Source organism: Balaenoptera ricei, chromosome 18 (assembly GCF_028023285.1).
Source record: "Balaenoptera ricei isolate mBalRic1 chromosome 18, mBalRic1.hap2, whole genome shotgun sequence".
In the NCBI taxonomy this organism is placed as follows: domain Eukaryota; kingdom Metazoa; phylum Chordata; class Mammalia; order Artiodactyla; family Balaenopteridae; genus Balaenoptera; species Balaenoptera ricei.
In genome coordinates, this window is record NC_082656.1 from 81,722,801 (window position 1) to 81,743,088 (window position 20,288).

The window sequence follows — 20,288 nt, forward strand, 5'->3', positions numbered from 1 at the left end:
ATTAGGTAGAAATTTAGTCGAGGAAGGAGCCGTCTGGATTTCCATCCGCATTCACGATTGGAAGCACCAGCACGAAGGCAGCATCCTTTACCTGGTGCCCCCTTGAACCCCACGAGCCTTAAGCCCCAGGGACACGACGGCTGTGCTTTGTTCTGAGCAGCACGTCTGTGGTTACAGGTCTAAAGGGATTCTTCGGAGAGAAAGGAACCGTGGGTGATGTCGGCTTCCCTGGGATCACCGGCCTGGCAGGAGTCCAGGGCCCTCCTGGACTTAAAGGGCAAACAGGTAAAGTCCCAGGCCACACCACCTTCCCCCAGCCTGCCCTCCCTGGGCCCGGCTGGACGGGGCGGTGGCCGGTGAGGCCGAGTGCGGCCGAGCCCCCAAATCTCCAAGGGCCCAAAACAAGGGCGGCCAGTTCTGCCCGTCTGCCTTTCGCCCGCGGTCGCAGCCGAGGCAGCTGCCTGCCACCCGTCCATCCCTAGGTCCAGCCGAGCCCAGCTGTGGTGGAGGCACGGGGCCGATGGCCGTGTCTGTGCGGCCGCCGTCTGTCTCTCCGTACACGTTTAGGCAGTTCCTGTGACGGCTGCCTTTCGTGCATCTCAGTTGCAGAATTCACGGGGGATCCCGAGTTGCACGAGTGAATTCGTTTTGTGCTTTTTTCTTGCTGCTCTTTTGCTCGCTGTTGCCCGGGATCTGTGAATGCAGACAGGCTGATCCTCGAGGGGTCTCTGGGTTCTCCGCAGGCTTCTGCGTGCACGATGGAAAGAGAATACGAATACACAGGCTGTTCTGTTTGGCCAGGCTGCACTAACCCTGCTGAACGTGAATGTGGCGGGGGGGGGGGGGGGGGGGGGTCCAAGGCCACGTGGAAGGGAAGCTGGTTCTTTCCCGCAAAGTCCCTCCCCGACGCAGGACCCGAGCTGGAGGCCACGAGGCCTGGGGGTGCCTGTGTCCCCCTGAAGGATGCGTCTGTCCCCCAGGCTTTCCAGGACTGACAGGGCTACAGGGGCCTCAGGGAGAGCCGGGACGGGCGGGCGTGCCCGGCACCAAAGGAGACTCCGGCTGGCCGGGGAGCCCAGGCCTACCAGGTAAGACCCCTCCCCCCTCTGCAGACACGAAGCAACGGCGACCTGCAAAGAGGCGTTTACGCCCCAGAATGATGAACAGAAACCTGCCGGGAGACCTCAGGGTGACTCTCAGTCAGCACCTGGGCGGTGCAGAGGCGGGACAGAGGGACACATGCAAGGGCCCCCCACTGAGCGAGGTCTGGTGCAGCCCTTGGGGGGCTTGGGGAGTTACTCGGCCTGGCCTTGACAGGCCTCGGTCAGGGGACAGGCCCTTGGACACTCTCTTGTCCAGAGTTCAGGGGGGGCGCACCCCAACTCCACATTCACTGCCCGCATCACAGGAAGAATCGTCGCCTGCTTCCCAAGTCCCACTTTAGGAAAGCTGATCCTCGGAAATCCAGAAGGAACGGAAATGATACCAGGCTGTTGGTTCCAAGCACCGTTTTTATACATACAGTGACTCACGGATCAGGAAAAGAAACACACGGCACTGCCCCGGTCCCCTTCTGGCTGTGAAGAGTCTGTAAAACGTTTCCATGAAAACAGTTTTTAGGTTAATGGTTCTCCTGGGTGACACAGCACTGACTGATTTACATGTCACAGTATTTGCTCTACTTCCGGTTTGCCCAGCTTTTGAACACATTGGATGGGCGACCGTAGCACAGCAGAAAAAAGCATCTGGGTATGTTAAGGGTCTCCCTCTGCTCCCCCGTGAAGTAACCACGAGGGTCCTCCACAGGTCTGCCCGGCCTCCGCGGCATCGGCGGCTTACACGGCTTGCCAGGCACCAAAGGCTTCCCAGGATCCCCAGGTACCAGATGGCGGTGGGGGAAGGGACCGGGTAGCCCATCAGGGACTTGGACGGGGGTCGGGGAGCTCAGAGAGCAGGGCGGGCTCCGTCCCTGAGGCCACGGGGACTCAGTCCCCTCTGGCTCCTCCACCAAAACGCTGCAGGCCGGGGGGCCCAACCAACAGGCAGTTACCCCTCCCAGCTCTGGAGGCGGGAAGTTCGGGGTGGGTGCCGTTGCGGCAGAGTCCGGGTGAGGACCCTCTTCCCGGCTTCTCGCTGTGTCCGCACGCGGTGGAGAAGGAGAGCAAGCTCTCTGGTGTCCCTTCTTATAAGGACGCCAATCCTGTCAGGGGCCCTTTCACCCCAAACGCCTCCCAAAGGCCCACCTCCAGACCCCATCACATGGCGGGTTAGGGCTTTGACAGATGGGTTTAGAAAAGACAAGTCCCTTCACAGCAGTGGCGTATGGGGGTTTTGGCAGGGCGGGGTGTTCGTAAGGAGAAGAGAGACCTTTAAGAAATTGTTAGAAGCTGCTCTTGGAAGTTATTGTAATACTTTTTTTCCTGAAGGAGATACAAAGCCCATCCTTTCCAAAAGCCAGTGACAGAATGAGGTTTGCACGATTAGCCCCTCCTGGGATCTCAGAATACCATCTGCGTGTCCATCTATTCCTCAAAGGGGATGAGATCCCCTCTGTGCAGAAAGCTTCCCTTTTACCCTTGTCCCCTCTGGGAAGCTGCCATCACATGTGCAAAACTCTCGGTGACTTCCCTGAAATTTCTTTATTTTAAATTTAGTTCCTTTCATCTTAAATCTTAATGCCCTGTCTTTGCATTTAATTTTTAAAATGTATTAATTGGACTAATAATATTTGTAAGGCATATTATTAATATATGTTTTTTAAGGACAACTTTTATTGTTTTCAGATTATAAAAGTTCATGCTGAGTAGAGAAAAGCTTAAAAAAATACACTTAAGCAAAAGAAAAAAAATACCCATAGTTCTACCACTGCTTTTAGAATATTCTCTTTATAGATGTTTTACGTAATCAAACGTTCATCTGTCTACAGGTAAATTTGGATGTGTGGAATCATATATAAATTCACACACTCATGCTTCAATTAACATTTCAATTCGAGTTGAGATGGTCAAGTTATGTCACTCTTTCTGACACCAACTACTTTGATCCCCTGATGTGGGAACAGGGAAGGTTTTAAATAGCATTTCCCTTTTCACCCTAACTCAGGCTTAGCACCAGGAGCCCGGAGCCCTCGGCAGGTCTCAGCTGCAGGACCATCTGCGTCCTGGAATCTGGGATTTTTCCGGGGGGCCTCGGTGGTCTCCCCTATAAAGCAAAGGGGTTCAGTTACGATCCTCAGGATTCCTTCCAAGTGGCAGGGTCTGGGGCACCGAGGCCACCTAGGAAGCTGAAATCTCCACGGCTGCCATCGGGTTCTCTGTTTCTGAGTCTCACTGAGAGCGTTACTATCCCTCCACTCATGAAAATGGACTCTGCCCGGTTGAAGACACTGACGTCTGCTTGTCAACCCGGCCACAGGTGCGGACATCCACGGGGACGCCGGCTTCCCAGGTCCTGCCGGGGCCAGGGGTGACCCAGGAGAGGCCAACACCCTTCCAGGCCCCACAGGAGCCCCGGGACAGAAAGGGGAGCGTGGAGTCCCAGGTGAGGCCAACACCCCAGTATCACCATCTGCAGCCCCAGAACCACAGTGCCTGTGAGTCTGAGAGATGAGAGGCCGGGGGCGGGGCAGGTGCCGGCTCCTCTAGGGAGAATTTCTTGTTGCAGACCTCCCGCTAGTGTTCCATCGTTTATACGCCGTCATAATCGTACTCCGCTGGGGTTAGCTATTGACCACACTCCCTTGTAGGACGGACAAGATCACACTCCATCCCCTCGGTGCCCCCAGGCTTAGGTGTGCACCCGGCACAGGGCCCTGGCTGTGACGCGCGCACGGGAGTGTTGGGTAGATGAGTGAACGAATGCATCACGGCCCCCGAGCTGTGCCTGCGTGCCAGGCCTGGACCATGGCGGGAGCAGCCAGGGAGGGGTGGTCTCAGCCGCTGAGCACAAGCCCCAGCCCCACCCCCTGCCCATCCAGCAGCAAACCAGGCTCGACCGAAACTGAGAGGGAAGCGCCCCAGCAGGTGCTTTCGGCCCAGCGCTTGTCTTCTGACGGCCGGGGCCCGCACCCACCCCCAGCTCAGCCCGGCGTGTTGTCCACAGGCGCCGTCTGGGCAGCCGGCAGGGGTGCTGGACCAGACAGGCCCGTCACACCTGGGCTTCCGAGACCAGGGCCTGAGCGCCCCGTGCTCTGGTCAGAATTACCCCCGAAGCTAGACCCATCGACCCCCAAAGGAGAAGTCAGGCCTGAGGAGGCCAGCGACCCTGATCTCCTATGGGGGGCGGGGATCTCAAGGCCCACGGACCGCATCGTCTGATTCTCCAGGGTCTGTCACCTCCCTCTCCCCTTTCATTAAGTGGAAACTCCAGAATTCCCTGATATCCAAGCCCCACAGCATTGACATGAAGGCAGGAGGAGGAGGAGGGCCGGCCAACTGGGGCCTTACAGTGAGTGAGTCCTGAGGGGCTGCGTGGGGTTCACACAGCCCACCCAGGGGTGAGGATCCAGGCTCAGGCCACCAGCACAGCCCACCCAGGGCTGAAGACCCAGGCTCAGGCCACCAGCACAGGACCACCAGCACTGTAGCTGAGTCCTGAGGGAAGCGCGTGTAACGCAGTTTTCTCTGTGAAGCACATCCCAGCCTTCCTGAAACTCTGGACAGCACTTCAGCATGACACTTGGGGGCCACTGTAAACAGTGAAATCACCCACAAAAAGCACAGAAGTGCAGAAAACGTGGCACTGAATAGACAGTAGGAGGACCCTTGTTGACACTCGGAGCTGGGACTCCAACACCCTCCCCCTCCTGCTTGTCCGAGAGCGCTGCGGGTATTGACTGGGGGTCACCAGTAAGTCTCAGTTGAGGAAGCAGGGTGGCAAGTACAGAATCTGTGGGCAGTGAGGACGGACTCTGCCCAGGACGCTGGACATCCGTCGGGATCCGGGATCCCGAAGGACGGCATGGGGAGGAGTGAAATACCAGTGCCGGCCATCCTGAGCCTTCCCACGACGGGTGCCCTCTGGGCCAAGGGGGCTGCGCTGTCAGTGACGCCCTCCCCTCAGGGTAGGGCCAGGTGTCACCCACAGGTAGCCCCGTCAGCTGTCCCTTGAGCAGGTAGCGTGCCGGGGAGGACAGCGTCCCAGCAGAGGCAGGCCCACGGGACCCTCTAGGCAGCAGGAGAGGGCTGGTGGGAATGGGGACAGGCAGCGCGGTCCCTGTCTCCCCAGACCCGCCCTGAGAGCCTGCGCTGGGCGCCTTCCATCACTGCCTCTCCTCGTTGGCCCTGCTCCTGGACGGGTGAGGGCACAGAGAGGAAACGGGATGAAAGGCTGGGTGCTGGGGCTAACCAACTTCCGTTTCCCTCCGAAGGGGAACGAGGCCCGGTCGGGGGTCCAGGACTTCAGGGGTTTCCAGGCGTCAGCCCCCCTTCCAACATCTCTGGGTTACCAGGTGACGTAGGTGCGCCTGGGATATTTGGCCTGGAAGGTAAGCAGGGCTCACACTTGGATACATTGGGATCTCTGGGGACCGGAGCTGGCCACGACCTGATTGCTTGAGGGATAGAACGCTTTCGTTGTCCCCTTGAGGGCATGATGCTGAGTGAAATAAGCCAGACAGAAAAGGACACGTTCTGTCTGATAGGAGGTCCCCAAGTAACCACATTCATAGAGACAGAAAGTAGAGAGTGGGGGCCAGGAGCCGGGGGAGGGGGAGTTAGTGTTTAATGGGGACAGAGCTTCCGCTGGGAAGATGAAAAAGTTCAGAGGAGGATGGTGGTGACAGTTGCACAGCAGCGTGAATGCACCTCATGCCGCTGAACCGTACGCTTAAAAATGGTTAAAATGTTAACGTTTATGTTACGTATATTTTACCACAATAAGAACCAAAGTTGCCCAGTGTTACAGACTTGCCAAAGCCGGTCCCCTAAATGGGTGACTTTGCATCCGGCCTCCTGGCCGGGACTGTGCCTTCCTCCTGTGTACACTCGCCTTTCTTGGGACTGATGCCAACAGGTTACCGAGGTCCCCCGGGGCCACCTGGGCCCGTGGCTCTTCCTGGAATCAAAGGAGATGAGGGGAGTCCAGGAGGCCCCGGAAACCCAGGGACCAAAGGATGGGTCGGGGACTCCGGGCCCCAGGGCCGGCCTGGCGTGTTCGGGCTCCTGGGAGAAAAAGGTAAGGGTCGGTGCCCGTGGGGGGCTCCTCTCGGGGAGGCCGGCGGCGCTGGTCAGAGATGGCCGGAGCCCCCGCCCAGCCCCACGTGTCCTGAACGTTCTGCTTGTCCGGAAGGGCCCAGAGGGGAGCAAGGGTTCATGGGCAACACAGGCGCCGCCGGGAGCGTGGGCGACCGAGGCCCCAAGGGACCCAAAGGAGACCGAGGCTTCCCAGGTGAGTCTCAGAGGGCGCACCTCTGAGGTCGTTCTGTCACGGGACGTGGTGGTGGCAGGGGTTGTTGGAAGGGCTCTGAGCGGCTTCCAGGTGGGTTATCACCCACCCCACCCCTAGAGAGCGCGGTGGCTCAAAGGAAGCTCCAGAATTGGTTCAATGGGTCAAAATGGATTAGAGACCAGAGCAAGAGAGCAAAGTGGTCCTCACGCGTCATCTGGCCTTTCTTTTCCCTTTCCAGGTGCCCCGGGTGCTGTGGGCGCCCCGGGGATTGCAGGAATACCCCCGAGGATTGCCATCCAGCGGGGGCCAGTGGGTCCGCAGGGAAGGAGAGGCCCTCCGGGGCCTCAGGGGGAGATGGGACCCCAGGGCCGCCCGGGAGAACCAGGTAGGAGCCCTGCTGCGGGGCCACCCCTCGTTTCCTGTTTGCTTTCCTTTCACTTTTGTTCTCCTGCTGGAAAGCACTGGCTGAACGCCAGTGACGGAGCGTCGCATTCTTCCCGGGGCACTCACGCGTGTCTCCGTGGCTGTGCAGGTTTCCGCGGGACTCCAGGGAAGGCAGGGCCCCAGGGAAGAGGCGGCGTGTCAGCTGTTCCCGGGTTCCGAGGAGACCAGGGGCCCGTGGGGCTGCAGGGGCCCGTTGGCTATGAAGGTGAGTGATGGTGACGGAAGGGGGCAGAGGGCAGGGAGCTTCCTCCAGGTCCTGCTGTGAGTCTGATAAATGGACCGTGGTGTACGGGGAGGGGTCAGACGAGCCCCGAGATGAGCAGAGATGAGGGGCTGCACCCCCTAGCCCAGAGCCTGGGGGCCCCCGCTGCAGCCTGGGTCCTGGGCAAGGCAGAACAGCTCTGCCTCCTGCACCTGGCAGAACACCTGGCACAGAGTCCCCAGGACAGGCCGGCCTCCTTCCTTCCTCTGAGACATCTGCGGGTGCCTCAGAGAAGGAAGCAGCTGACATATTTCGAGAGACAAGATTCCTAAAGCTCTTGAAGGCCGGAAACTATGAGCTGAGAGTCACCGATTACATTACATGGAGCCACTGTGAAGTCTTATATCATCGACTTCTTAAAATCATTTGCACGTGTGCAGGATGGGATAGGCCAGAAATAATAGCAATTCATGCAAAAAAAAAAAAAAAAGTCTTGAGATTTGGTGTAATGCACCTGCGCTCGGTTTGAGCCCGTGGTGTGAGCGCCGTGCTGACAGTAAAGGCGGGCTGCGTGGTCAGCGCCCAGACCACAGGAGGCACTTCGCGACCCACGGCCAGGAGAGTAAAATGCGGGGGATGCAACCCGAGACACGCATGGCAGGGCAGGGGGCGCACATCCAGGCAAGGGGCCAAGACAGTGCGGGGTGGAGGGCACGTCCTCTGAGAAGGGCGGGATCACCCAGGACGGCTGATTTCAGAGGTCTGGAGCGTTGTCCTGTTGGGGGCAGATCAGCCGTTCTGCAGCGTCAGGGCCAGAATCGGGCCCCCGGGTGGACATCTGGGGAGGGGGGCTTCTAACCTTGGGAAGGGCCGCTCCCCGAAGCATCAGCAGCGGGGCCTGCCGCCTGGGGTAGAGGAGGTGGGCGGGGCTGGACACGGTGCTTCCGTGACCCTCTGACTTCCTGATGCTCTGATTCCTGCTCAGAACGGGGCGCCCTTGGGGGACGGCTCGCGGGGGAGGCTGAGTCCCTGCCCCTTGTTCACTCCCATCACTGTGGTCCCACTTTAGGGCACGGGGATGGGGTGGGGGGCGAGTCCTCCCCAGGAGGCTCCCGGTCCCGAAGGGCAGAGCCAGCGAGACGCCGGCCCTCAGGGAAAGGCAGAGCAGGGCTGTGAACGCCGCCACGCGCAGCCAGCACGTGGGCTGCGGTCCGCGCGGCGGCTGCAGGGCGGCCTCCTTGTCTCGGGCCCCAGGGGAACCAGGCCGCCCCGGGAGCCCCGGCCTGCCTGGCGTGCCCGGCCGCAGCGTCAGCATCGGGCACCTCCTGGTGAAGCACAGCCAGACGGAGCAGGAGCCCATGTGCCCCGTGGGCATGAACAAGCTCTGGAGCGGATACAGCCTGCTGTACTTCGAGGGCCAGGAGAAGGCCCACAACCAGGATCTGGGTAGGTACCGCCTGCCGAGCTCGGCCAGCCCCGCTGGAGGTGGCAGGACCCCGCGGCCGCAGTGAGGTTGCTGAGTCCTCAGAAGGCACCGAGATGCCCCTAACCGGGGGTCGGGAAGCAGACCCTGCCTCGTAGCCCTCAGCGGGCTCTGCAGGCTCACGCGGCCCGGCCTCTCGCTGCCCCGTGCCCTGGGGGCTGCCAGCGGTTCCCCGTTCTTGCCCCACGGTGTATAAGCCGTCAGGCCGGGGCCGGGAGGGGCTGGGAGGCACTTAGAACCCCGCAGAGTGAATACGAGGGCGTGTGTGCTGGTATTTATCCAAGGAAGCCTGGTTGCCAAAAGGAATTTAAAAGACCTAACAGCCCATAGAAAACGTGGCCAACACGTACTAAAATTGGGGGCCTGGAGGGAGGGTGGCCACGCGTGTGGTGGGGAGATCTGTTGGGCTGAACCCGATGATTTGTGCACCTTCCCGTCCAGATAAGTTTGGTTTGTTTTTTTTTTTTAAGTGAGACAAAGCAAACAAGAATAAGGGCCTAAAACAGCAGGGACAGGGCAAGGCCAGCACAGGGCCCGGCAGGCCTCAGAGGGCAGAGCAGACACCCGGCTCTCAGCTGGAAAGCAGTCAGTGTGAAAGGGGAAATAACTCACTCGGGCCCTAAGATGAAGTTGGTGGAGTTATCTGGGGGGCAGAGTAACCAGAGTCCCTCTGGGAGGCACCTGGGTGCCATGAGCCAGGCCCCCATCTGGGATGCCATCGGTGGGTGCTGGGGGCTGGTGCTTTAAGACCCCCCGACACGGGCCTCACCGGGCTGCCATTCGCCAGGTCGCCCCTCCCTCTGACCCAGCCTGGTCCCGAGGTGTGCGGGAACCTCGGAAGGGCACAGTGCCGTGGAATCAGCCCCGAGGGATTGGAAAGCCCAAGCCCGCCCTCCACCCCGCCCCGCGCATGGCTGAGCCCCGCCGGGGGGCCTGGAGGGGCACATTCCCGGCACGCTCAGCCGTGACGGTTCCTCCTTGCACCGCAGGGCTGGCGGGCTCCTGCCTGGCCCGGTTCAGCACCATGCCCTTCCTGTACTGCAACCCTGGCGATATCTGCTACTACGCCAGCCGGAACGACAAGTCCTACTGGCTCTCCACCACCGCCCCGCTGCCCATGATGCCTGTGGCCGAGGAGGACATCAGGCCCTACATCAGCCGCTGCTCCGTGTGCGAGGCCCCGGCCGTTGCCATCGCCGTCCACAGCCAGGACGTCTCCATCCCCCACTGCCCGGCTGGATGGCGGAGCTTGTGGATCGGATATTCCTTCCTCATGGTACGTGGTGCTTGCCTGCTCTCTCTCAGCGCACGGGCCCAGGTGCAAACTGAGTTCCTCTCCCCAGCCACATCCTGGCCTTTGTAAGACTAATCAGGGCAGTTGTTCAGGTTGTGCACTGCACAAGGGCACCTGGCCCGGGGGAGGAGTGAGAGCTGGAATACAGCCTGCACTTCGCTCATTGAGCCATGTTAGGCCTGGGGCTGCCCCCACCCAGAAGGGACCCGTTAATTTGCCACCAGGCCTTTGTACAGCCTTAATTAGGATAAATTTGGCTATCATGATAGCATCCCTTACAATTTTCCTGTTTACCATCAGAGGGAGAAAGGAAAGTCCAGTGGGGAGGGTGGGTCTTGTATTGCATTTATATTTATTATGACTGTCGTAATTCCCACTATATTGACCGGATGCCCAACGTGTTAAATATTTCATAAATTATATTAATAACATTATATATATATATGTAAATTATACAAACTTTGCTAATCTTATCAAAACAACAGAAAAAAAAAAACCTGGATTCTGGGAAAGGAAGGAGAAGACAAACAAGTGTTGATTTTTTAACATTTTTTAAGGTATTGCTGCTGCAATAATTTGAAGCAACAGGATACTAAGTTCTGTGCTGGGACAGGCAACTGTATGCTTTTCAGGAGCTAATCATGTCAGGGGGCTTTGGTGGATGGACAGAGCTCTGGTCCCATCGAGAAATTCAGAAAATGAAAAACGAGCCTCTTCCTTGTGAAGGGAGTGATTACACTGTATCCAAAAAGGTCAGACAGCCCTTCTTTTATTAGCAATTACATCTCGAGCTGTGTCACGGGATAAGGGATAAGCACACATGATCCTCAGTAAGTGCCTCCTGCCAGCCTGGCCCTTGACACCCCCAAGGCGGGTGACGAGAGGACCATGGTCCCCTCGCCCCGCTGTACAACCAGGGCGGCACTGATGCGCTGCCCACACCTTCCCTTCCAAGAACACGGAAGCACCTGCTGGCACAGACGCCGGAGAGCCAGCACACGGCTTAGTGTCCCCCTGCCTGTCTGGGGGACGGTCCCTGTCTTGTCTGCACACAAGACACGCTTTGATCCATCGCTGCCACAGCAGCAAAGACGTCGGCCCCCCCTTACCTCAGTGGTCCCTCTCGAAGCTGGTCTGGTGGCGACTGTAAGTCTCCAGCCGGCCATCGGTTTACTTCTTCCTTTCGATTCAAATGAGGTCCTCACAGGCCGAGTGCCCCATCGGTGATTCTCTTAAGAGACATCAGCTGCTTGAGTCCCAAAGCCAGAGGCTTGTCCGCTGAGGCGAGCACATTGGAAAAGGGGGGGTGTGTGTGCATGTGTGTCTGCACGCGTGTGTGGGTGTGTGCACACGCGTGGGGGGACCAGCAGGGCCTCGGCTCTTTCAGGGCAAAGCGGGGCTGGAGATGCCCCATGAAGACGCGCCTGCTTGTCTCTGCTGACGACACACGGCAGCCCTGTTTGGGAAGGCTTCCGCGTTCTGTGAGCAGAAAGCTGCTCAGAGGCTTTTGTTCTTTGCTGCTTCATTTGAAGAAAAGGTTAAACTGGGCTTCTGCCCAAATGTCTCACAGGACAGCCTCTTCTGTGCCCTGCCCACCGCGGCCAAGGTGCTCCTGTTCTAAATTCGCGGGTTCTGATGCCACACTTACCGCTGGGCTCGCTGGACCGAGCCCGATGACACGTTTCAGAGAGAAGCTTTGCGATCCGGGGCCCCGCCGTGCCCCTTCGTAAAAGCTGAACACGTTTGTGAAACCAAGAGAAAGTAGAACTTGAAAGTGGCAAAGAAAATGCCCTCCAACACTTGGCCAGGTCTCCCAAGCAGAATCATCTCAAGCAACTAATTGCTAATTTAACAACCCTCTGATTGAAAAAAACTAATTACACTAGTATTACGTGTTCACTGTAGAAAAATCAGCAAGTAGAGCTTTTCTTAAAAAAATAATAAAATTCAAAGCAGCCGTACTCCCCCTTCATAAACGTTAGCAAAGGAGGAGGGCAGGAGGCACTTTGGTGCTTAATTTTTTTGTTTTTTTTTTTTTTGGCTGCGCCGCACGGCTTGCGGGATCTTAGTTCCCCGACCAGGAATCGAACCTGGGCCCTCGGCAGTGAGAGCTCGGAGTCCTAACCACTGGACGGCCAGGGAATTCCCTGGTGCTTAATTTTAATAGACCCTCTGGTTCTGACCCACATGTTGATTTTTTTTTTTTTAATTTACTTTATTGAAGCATAGTTGACTTACAAGGGTGTGCTAATTTCCACTGTACAGCACGGTGACTCGGTTATACACATATATACGTTCTTTTTCATATTCTTTCCCCTGATGGTTTATCCCAGGATATTGCACAGCGTTCCCTGTGCTCTACAGCAGGACCTTGCTGTTTTATTTTTCCTTTAAAAGAAAAAGTTAACGTGTCGGCATCTCTTCCGCCCCGTCCCCCTCCCCTGCACAGCACACGGCCGCGGGCGACGAAGGGGGCGGCCAGTCGCTGGTGTCACCGGGCAGCTGCCTGGAGGACTTCCGGGCCACGCCATTCATCGAGTGCAACGGCGCCCGAGGCACCTGCCACTACTATGCCAACAAGTACAGCTTCTGGCTCACCACCATCCCCGAGCAGAGCTTCCAGGGCGCGCCCTCGGCCGACACGCTCAAGGCCGGCCTCATTCGCACACACGTCAGCCGCTGCCAGGTGTGCGTGAAGAACCTGTGATGTCGGGGCCGTCCCGCCGGACACGCTTCTCCAGGGGACACGCAGCCGGGGGGCCACCTTGGTGCTTATTCTTAACCTATTACCTCAGATGCCGACCCAAAAATTGACTTCATCTTTTCTTCTTTAAAAAAACAAACCAAAAGAATAATAAAATAAGGGCTACCAAAGGAATTCAGCACCAGCGCTTTGGCCAAATAACCCCGTGGCATCCAAGGCGCTGCCCACTCTCCCCACGTCTGTAGGACACCGTGACCCCCCAAAATGGAAGACCATGAACCCTCCCTCTCAGGCCACCCGTACCAGAAGGTTCCCCGCTCACTGCAGCGAACTGCTTGCTGTGTATCTCTGTAGTCCCTGCAGTCTCAGCCGCCACTGATAACCCACTTACTGAACTCCACGGGGAGGTATAGACAGGCGAGGCCGTGTGCAGCCTGCGGGCTCCTGAGCTCACTCCCGCTGTTCCCGCACGGGGGGCTCCTGGGGGCGGACCCAGCCCTGCTCTCCGGGCCCCCGTGGTGACAGCGCCCTCTTCTCCCAAACGCCGGCCACGCGAAGGATCCTAGTCCTCTCAGGAAGGCCGCCTGTGCCTTTTGTTGTAAAAGCCACTGATGTCCGCACACCAGCTTTCACTCTTCCCACCACCCCTTACAGACCGTCGGGTTCGGCAAAACTCACGTAGAAGCGAAGACCTTCTCACCGTCTGTTGTCAGCCAGGTTGCGTGACAGCAAACTTGGTAGGGTCGGAAGTGATGCTTCCACTGCCCCCAGGCCGTCCCTGGACATTTACCCTCCGTACTTTGTGCAGAATTGTATTCCTATGACTACTCCATCCTCTGTAACGACCCCCAAATAAAAGTTCGCTTTGAACGTTTTTATACCCCGAGTCATCGCCTGCCTCATTTTCTCAAGTCCATAGAGCGCAAACTTTGCCGTGAACCCCAGAACACTGCATCCGGGCCCAAGTGCGAGCCCTGCACCCAGCTCGGCAGCGCGCAGCTGTTTCTTCCAAGTTTCAGCAGATTGAACACGAGCCTGTGGTGTTGTCATTCGTTCCCCAGGGAACTGTGTTTGTGTTTCTAATGCGTTAATGTTTACAGAAAACACCCGCACCCGTCACTCACCGGGGATTAGCAGGCTGGGTACCGCCCAAACGCACTTCCAATCACGCAAGCAGCCCCAGCACAACATCCCAACAAAATCCCAGTGTTTCCAAGAAATAGCCTCCAAGACACATTTCCGGCTTCAGTTTCTCTGGAACCTGGCTGACCTTCAGGCACCCAACTCACAGAATTTATTTTTACCCTTTAAAATTCAATCTCATATTAAACTTTTTCTAAGTACAGTTTCTACAGTTAACAAGGTGACAGTGTTATCATAATAATTCCACGTGATAATGTTATTTGAAGGAGATCAGCACCTTCCTGGCCTGCATCCCCCCAGTGGCCGCCCAGGGCGAGGACTCTGCCCTGGAGGGTTACGTGGGGACGTAACTCCAGGCAGTGGAACAGGGCCTGGGCAGAGCGACCCAGGAAGCAGGGCACCTCACTAAGGGGGCTGCCACTGCGGAGGGCTCAGGGTTCAATCCTGCGGGGACCCACCGAGGGAGGCCACAGAGGGACACTCAGATGGTCCCCCCCCAGGCGTGGGAAAGGCACGTTTTCAGCCTCCAGCTCTTGCCCCCAGGGGTCAGGCTGCCTTACATGGGGCTGAGTGGGCTCCTAGCACCCCAGGTGGAGGTATCAGAGAACCAGGTGAAGCTGATGCAAAGCATTGTAGGCTATACCTGTGGACATCTGGTTTCCATAGCAACAGCTGCAGCGGAAAAGGTGAGCCCAGAGGCTGAGGCCAGGGCCTGAAAGATGCCCAGCACAGGGAGGTGATGGGACAGCTGTTTTAAAGATTCTTTAAATTCTATAGTGTTTTATAATTTTCAAAAGTTTCATATGCACGATTTCACATGGTTTAGCTTTGATGCCTCTGTGAGGTTCGCACATCAGAGGTAGGTGCCCAGCATTAAACACTGAACCTCACACCTAAAATACATAAGGCGAGAAGACCAAGATCAAAATCTCGATACATAATTGGATTCCAAAATGTCGACCATAAAATATAAACCGAACACAAACAAATAATCCATAACCCCAACATCGGTTTGTGCAACGAAGCTCATGATCCTGTGCAAGGATAGCAGGTGAAGATTCCTAGTCTGGATCAAACAGCCAACCTTCTGAACCTTGAAAATTCAAACTCTGCCCTTCACAGACCCTTGCATGTTGCGTGAGATTTTTCTGGTCTAGTTTCTCAGGGCTGAGAGTAACCACCACCCCGGAAGCTAAGCGTACTTGAGTGGCCGATGCTGCCCCCCCCCCATTTTCCAGAGAGTGGGTGCCCTGAGATTAGAATCACTGTCTCGCGACTGCTTCATAAGGTGGCTTTCCTCACCCTTCGCACAGACGATGCCAGGACTCACGTTAAACCAGAGGAGATGCCTCTGGAAGCATCCTGGCTGGTCGGAGGGGCACCAGGAAAGACGGAGAAAGTCCTGGAGTATCGCTCCAGCTTCCCGCTGCCTGGGAAGAGTGAGTCGGGTGGACCCCGGGGCAGCTCTGCGCCTGGGAGCCACCAGGTGAGCTGAACCGAAGACCCTGCTCGCCACAGTGGCGTCCTGAGAATTAAATCCGTTCCTACGTGTGGAAGGGCCCCAAGAGAGCTGGCGTGCAAACCATCGTGTGAGTTTGGTGACGTGTCCCAGCCTCAAGAAGAAGGGGTTGGAGACTCGCTGCCATTGGAGGGTTTTAAAAATGTTCCCACAGGGCTTCCCTGTGGCGCAGTGGTTGAGAATCCGCCTGCCAATGCAGGGGACACGGGTCCGAACCCTGGTCTGGGAAGATCCCACATGCCGCGGAGCGGCTAGGCCCGTGAGCCACAACTACTGAGCCTGCGCGTCTGGAGCCTGTGCTCCGCAACAAGAGAGGTCGCGATAGTGAGAGGCCCGCGCACCGCGATGAAGAGTGGCCCCCGCTTGCCGCAACTAGAGAAAGCCCTCGCACAGAAACGAAGACCCAACACAGCCAAAAATAAATAAATTAATTAAAGGGTTAAAAAAATTATAAAAAAAAAAATGTTCCCACGGACAAGAGGTATCCAAAATAGGCTGTGCAGGGGTGAGGTGGAACCCTTCTGAAGGGAAATTCCTGACACACACAGAAGGGGTGATATCGAGCTGCGGGAGGACCGTGAAGCGGCAGGACAAACCCAAGTGAACGGTTTGCAGGGTATAAATACGGGAAACGGCAACCCTGCCACTCGAGAGCTACGTGGCACGTGGCCCGGTCAGCACACTCAGCAAATGCCACAGGTACGGGTGAGCCACTGGGGAGGGTGACGTGAGCGCAGAGGCGTCCACCTCGTCCATCCGCCCGAGGGACACCCGGGCTCAGATCACACCTGGACGTGGCCCTACCTCCAGGCTGCCGTTCCCAGAAAGAGGCCATCGCTCATTTTTTTTATATTTATAAATGCGGCATATTTATTTATTTATTCCTTTGACAAGTATTTTTTCAAGAACATATTTGTTGAAGGCACACATCAGTTGTCCTGAGTGGTAAGAATACCACACTGAACAAGACACAGTGCCTGCCCGTAGAAATTTTAGTTTACTGGGGGATACAGGCAATAAAAAAAGTAATTAAAATAAAGCGCCATGGGCTTCCCAGATGGCTCAGTGGTTAAGAATCCACCTGCCAATGCAGGGGACACGGGTTCGAGCCCTGGTCCGGGAAGATCCCACATGCCGTGGAGCAACTAAGCCCGTGCGCCACAACTACTGAGCCTGCGCTCTAGAGCCCGTGAGCCACCACTACTGAGCCCACGAGCCACAACTACTGAAGCCCGCGCACCTAGAGCCCGTGCTCCACAACAAGAGAAGCAACTGCAATGAGAAGCCCGCTCACCACAACAAAGAGTAACCCCTGCTCGTCACAACTAGAGAAAGCCCGCACGCAGCAATGAAAACCCAACGCAGCCAAAAATAAATAAATAAATAAATAAAATAAATTTATAAAAATAATAATAATAATAATAATAAAGCGCCATGAATGTTATAAAAGGAGAAATTAGGGGTACAGTAGGAATACAGAGCAGAGAAATTTGAACCAAAGAATTCCTCTTGGAGGAAGTGATTTTTTTTTAACTTTTTATTTTATATTGGAGTATAGTTGATTAACAATGTTGTGATAGTTTCAGGTGTACAGCAAAGTGATTCAGTTCTACATATACATGTATATATTCTTTTTCAAATTCTTTTCCCATTTCGGTTGTGAGAGAATATTGAGTAGAGCTCCCTGCGTGATACAGCAGGTCCTTGTTGGTTATCTATTTTATATATAGCAGTGTGTACATGTCAATCCCAAACTCCCTATCTGAAACAGCAGGTGTTAGGAACTAACTGGAGGGGGAGGGGAGAATGCTGACATGGGTAACTTTGGAAACGAGGGAGGCCTGAAGCCAAAGGCCAAGGGCCCACCCCCCCATGGCTGCGTTCCCCCTGATGCAGCCTCGACCCACACTGTCTGCTGCATCTGAACAATTAGGGAATGGATGGGGGCGCGGGGAGCGCGTTTCCCACCACCTGAGACGGGATTTACAGCGAAGAAGCGGGGAGGTGATGGATCAGAGTGAGAGAGGTCGGCTGGACCAGGTTAGGCTGAACACAGACCCCTGGACGTGGGCGTCAGTATCTACATGTGTACTTCCTTGCTCTCAGCTGGAGGGCTCTAAGAAACACCCCCCAACCCCCCTGGCAACAAGCACACCCAGCCCAGATCTGGGCTTCGGATACTTTCTCCAGTGAAAGGTCCCAGGGCTCCTTGGAGCAATGGCTGATTCTAGGACGAGTGCAGGAAACACACAAGATGAGCCTGGAACACAGGTGGTGTCAGAAAGTAAGAAAGTACTCAAAAATAAACCCCAGGAGCTTCCCTGGTGGCGCAGTGGTTAAGAACCCGCCTGCCAATGCAGGGGACACGGGTTCAAGCCCTGGTCCGGGAAGATCCCACATGCCGCGGAGCAACTAAGCCCGTGTGCCACAACTACTGAAGCCCGCACGCCTAGAGCCCGTGCTCCACAACAAGAGAAGCCACCACAATGAGAAGCCCGCACACCGCAACAAAGAGTAGCCCCCGCTCGCCGCAACTAGAGAAAGCCCGTGCGCAGCAACAAAGCCCCAATGCAACCAAAAATAATAAATAAATAAATTTTAGAAAATAAATAAATAAACCCCAGAGATGGGAATAGGTCAAAGGGACACAGCAGCCAACAGACACAGCTTCCTGTTCACGAAACCTGGGATAACATGATCAAGAAGGAAGCCATCCTGGGGCTTCCCTGGTGGCGCAGTGGTTGAGAATCCGCCTGCCAATGCAGGGGACACGGGTTCGAGCCCTGGTCTGGGAAGATCCCACGTGCCGCGGAGCAGCTGGGCCCGTGAGCCACAATTGCTGAGCCTGCGCGTCTGGAGCCTCTGCTCCGCAACAAGAGAGGCCGCGATAGTGAGAGGCCCGTGCACCACGATGAAGAGTGGCCCCCACTCGCCGCAACTAGAGAAAGCCCTCGCACAGAAACGAAGACCCAACACACAGCCATAAATTAATGAATTAATTAATTTTTTAAAAAAAAGTTTAAAAAAAAAAAAAAAGAAGGAAGCCATCCTGAATTATAACCCAAAGAATAAAATAAATGTCCGTGAGTCCACACTGATACAACGATGGAATCAATAAATGAATGGGGAGAAGAGACAAATCCTTGTAAAAACACCCAGTTAAAGTGGGTAGTTATTCTACCATAAAGGAGGGGCGTGTGCACTATGCCTGGCGACATCCTTCCAGAGAGCAGAGTGTGGAAGGAGCGGAGAGGGCACCTGTGCCACGGGGACCGTGACCCACACACCTGGGCCATGTGATCAGTGATGAGTCACGGTAACAGCGGGAGCCCCGTTAGCATGACCTGAGGACGGCACTTACCTCTGTGCTCTTCCTCCCAAACCTCCACCCCAGCCTCATCAGGAGAAACATGTCAGACAAATCCCAGTCAAGGGGTGTCCTACAGAACACCTGTTCGTACCCCTCAAGGCCATCAAGGTCACCAAAGCAAGGTGGTCTGAGAGGCTGTTAGAGCCATGGGGACCCTAAGGAGATGTGACCACTAAATGTCATGTGGTGTCCAGATGGGACCCTGAACAGAGAAAAGACATTAGGTGAAATTAAGGGGATCTAAATAAAGCATGGACCTCAGTTAATAGTAATGTAAAGCAGGAAGAAAAGAAAGGACGGTGGACGTTTTAGGAGCTGGTGGAAACGGGTGTATCTGAGAGCCATGTCCACGTCCAGTGCAATGTCAGGAAGAAGCTGGGAGCATCCCCCACCCCCCCGAGCCCCCTCCTCACCTGCGGGATCTTCCCTCGCCCCATCTCCCACCGCAGGTTACTGAGCCCACTTCTCCCAGCACCCTCCTTGGAGTGACCGGTCCTCACGTGGGCCCCGGCCTGCCCCCTCCCACCAGGCTCAAACCTGCTGGGTGCCCAGCCGCACCACTGCTCCAAACAGCGTGTGGACTTGGGCCGGCAGAGCGGCTACCCTGAACCCCTGAGAAGGACCAGCCCCCGGGCACCACGTCAGGGAGGGACAGCCATCGCAGGCATCCAGCGACTTCTGGGTGGCGTGGGCACCAGGGCTGAGACCGCCGGGTGCCAGGGAGCGCGGCTCTTGGGCCCCACCTGTGCCCAGCATCAGCTTCCACTGTTGGTGGATGTTTACTAGAGGCACACGTGCTGGTGTTGTGCATGTGCATGCCCCCGTGCACACATGTCACACATGCACATACAAGCACTCATATGCACATGTACACATGCACGAGTGCACAGGCATCACACGTGCACATACACACACATGCACACGTACATGCATACCCGTGCACACACATCACACTGCATATACACGCACTCACATGCACAGTACACATACACCCGTGCACATGTGTCATACGTGCACATACACGCTCTCACATGTACGTGAACACATACACAAGTGAACAGGCATCACACGTGCACATACACGCACGCACGTGCACACGTACATGCATACCCATGCACAAACGTCACACTGCATATACACGTACTCACACGCACATGTACACATACACCCGTGCACACACGTCACACGTGCACATGCAGCCACATACACCCATGCACATGCATCATACGTGCACATACACGCACTCACGTGCACACGTACACCCACACCCGTGCACGCGCGTCACACTGCACATACACGCACTCACGTGCACACGTACACCCACACCCGTGCACGCGCGTCACACTGCACATACACGCACTCACGTGCATGCACGTGCGCACACATCCCTCGGGAGAGAAAGCACCTTTTCCAGTTCCTGTACTTCCCAGTCAAACATCATTCACGATCCCTAAAAACAAATTTTTTTAAAGGTATAAAGTCAGAGCTTCACAAAGCAAAGTGTTCTCGGGTGAATCCGACTTTTTTTTGACGTTACTGAGAAAGGGAAAGAATGTCTTTCCGGCCAGTTCCCCCCGTCGCGCTGACGGTCACACGTTGGGGGACGGTCACTCGTCCCCACTGCCGCAGCCCTGTGCTCAGGGCTCTCCCGGGGTGTCCCCCGCCTGCCACCCTCTGTGAGGCAGGGACGCCCGCTCCATTTTACAACTAAGGAGGTTCCACCAAAGGGGGTGCGTCAAGCG

The 20,288-nt window shown here is 56.2% G+C and overlaps 1 protein-coding gene across 3 annotated transcripts in view; it reads left to right on the forward strand.

Moving 5' to 3' along the window:
• Nucleotides 1-13,392, forward strand: part of COL4A2 (collagen type IV alpha 2 chain) — a 384,139-nt gene extending 370,747 nt beyond the window's left edge. For 2 of the 3 annotated variants that reach the window (XM_059903179.1, XM_059903177.1), the window contains 12 exons: nucleotides 178-285; nucleotides 981-1,088; nucleotides 1,807-1,878; nucleotides 3,415-3,540; nucleotides 5,369-5,485; nucleotides 6,013-6,174; nucleotides 6,289-6,387; nucleotides 6,626-6,772; nucleotides 6,920-7,036; nucleotides 8,288-8,479; nucleotides 9,506-9,792; nucleotides 12,260-13,392. In XM_059903179.1, coding sequence (XP_059759162.1) covers nucleotides 178-285; nucleotides 981-1,088; nucleotides 1,807-1,878; nucleotides 3,415-3,540; nucleotides 5,369-5,485; nucleotides 6,013-6,174; nucleotides 6,289-6,387; nucleotides 6,626-6,772; nucleotides 6,920-7,036; nucleotides 8,288-8,479; nucleotides 9,506-9,792; nucleotides 12,260-12,517 — 1,793 coding nt within the window. In that variant the 3' untranslated portion in view covers nucleotides 12,518-13,392. The other variant, XM_059903178.1, reaches the window with a different exon arrangement.
• Nucleotides 13,393-20,288: the final 6,896 nt, after the last annotated feature.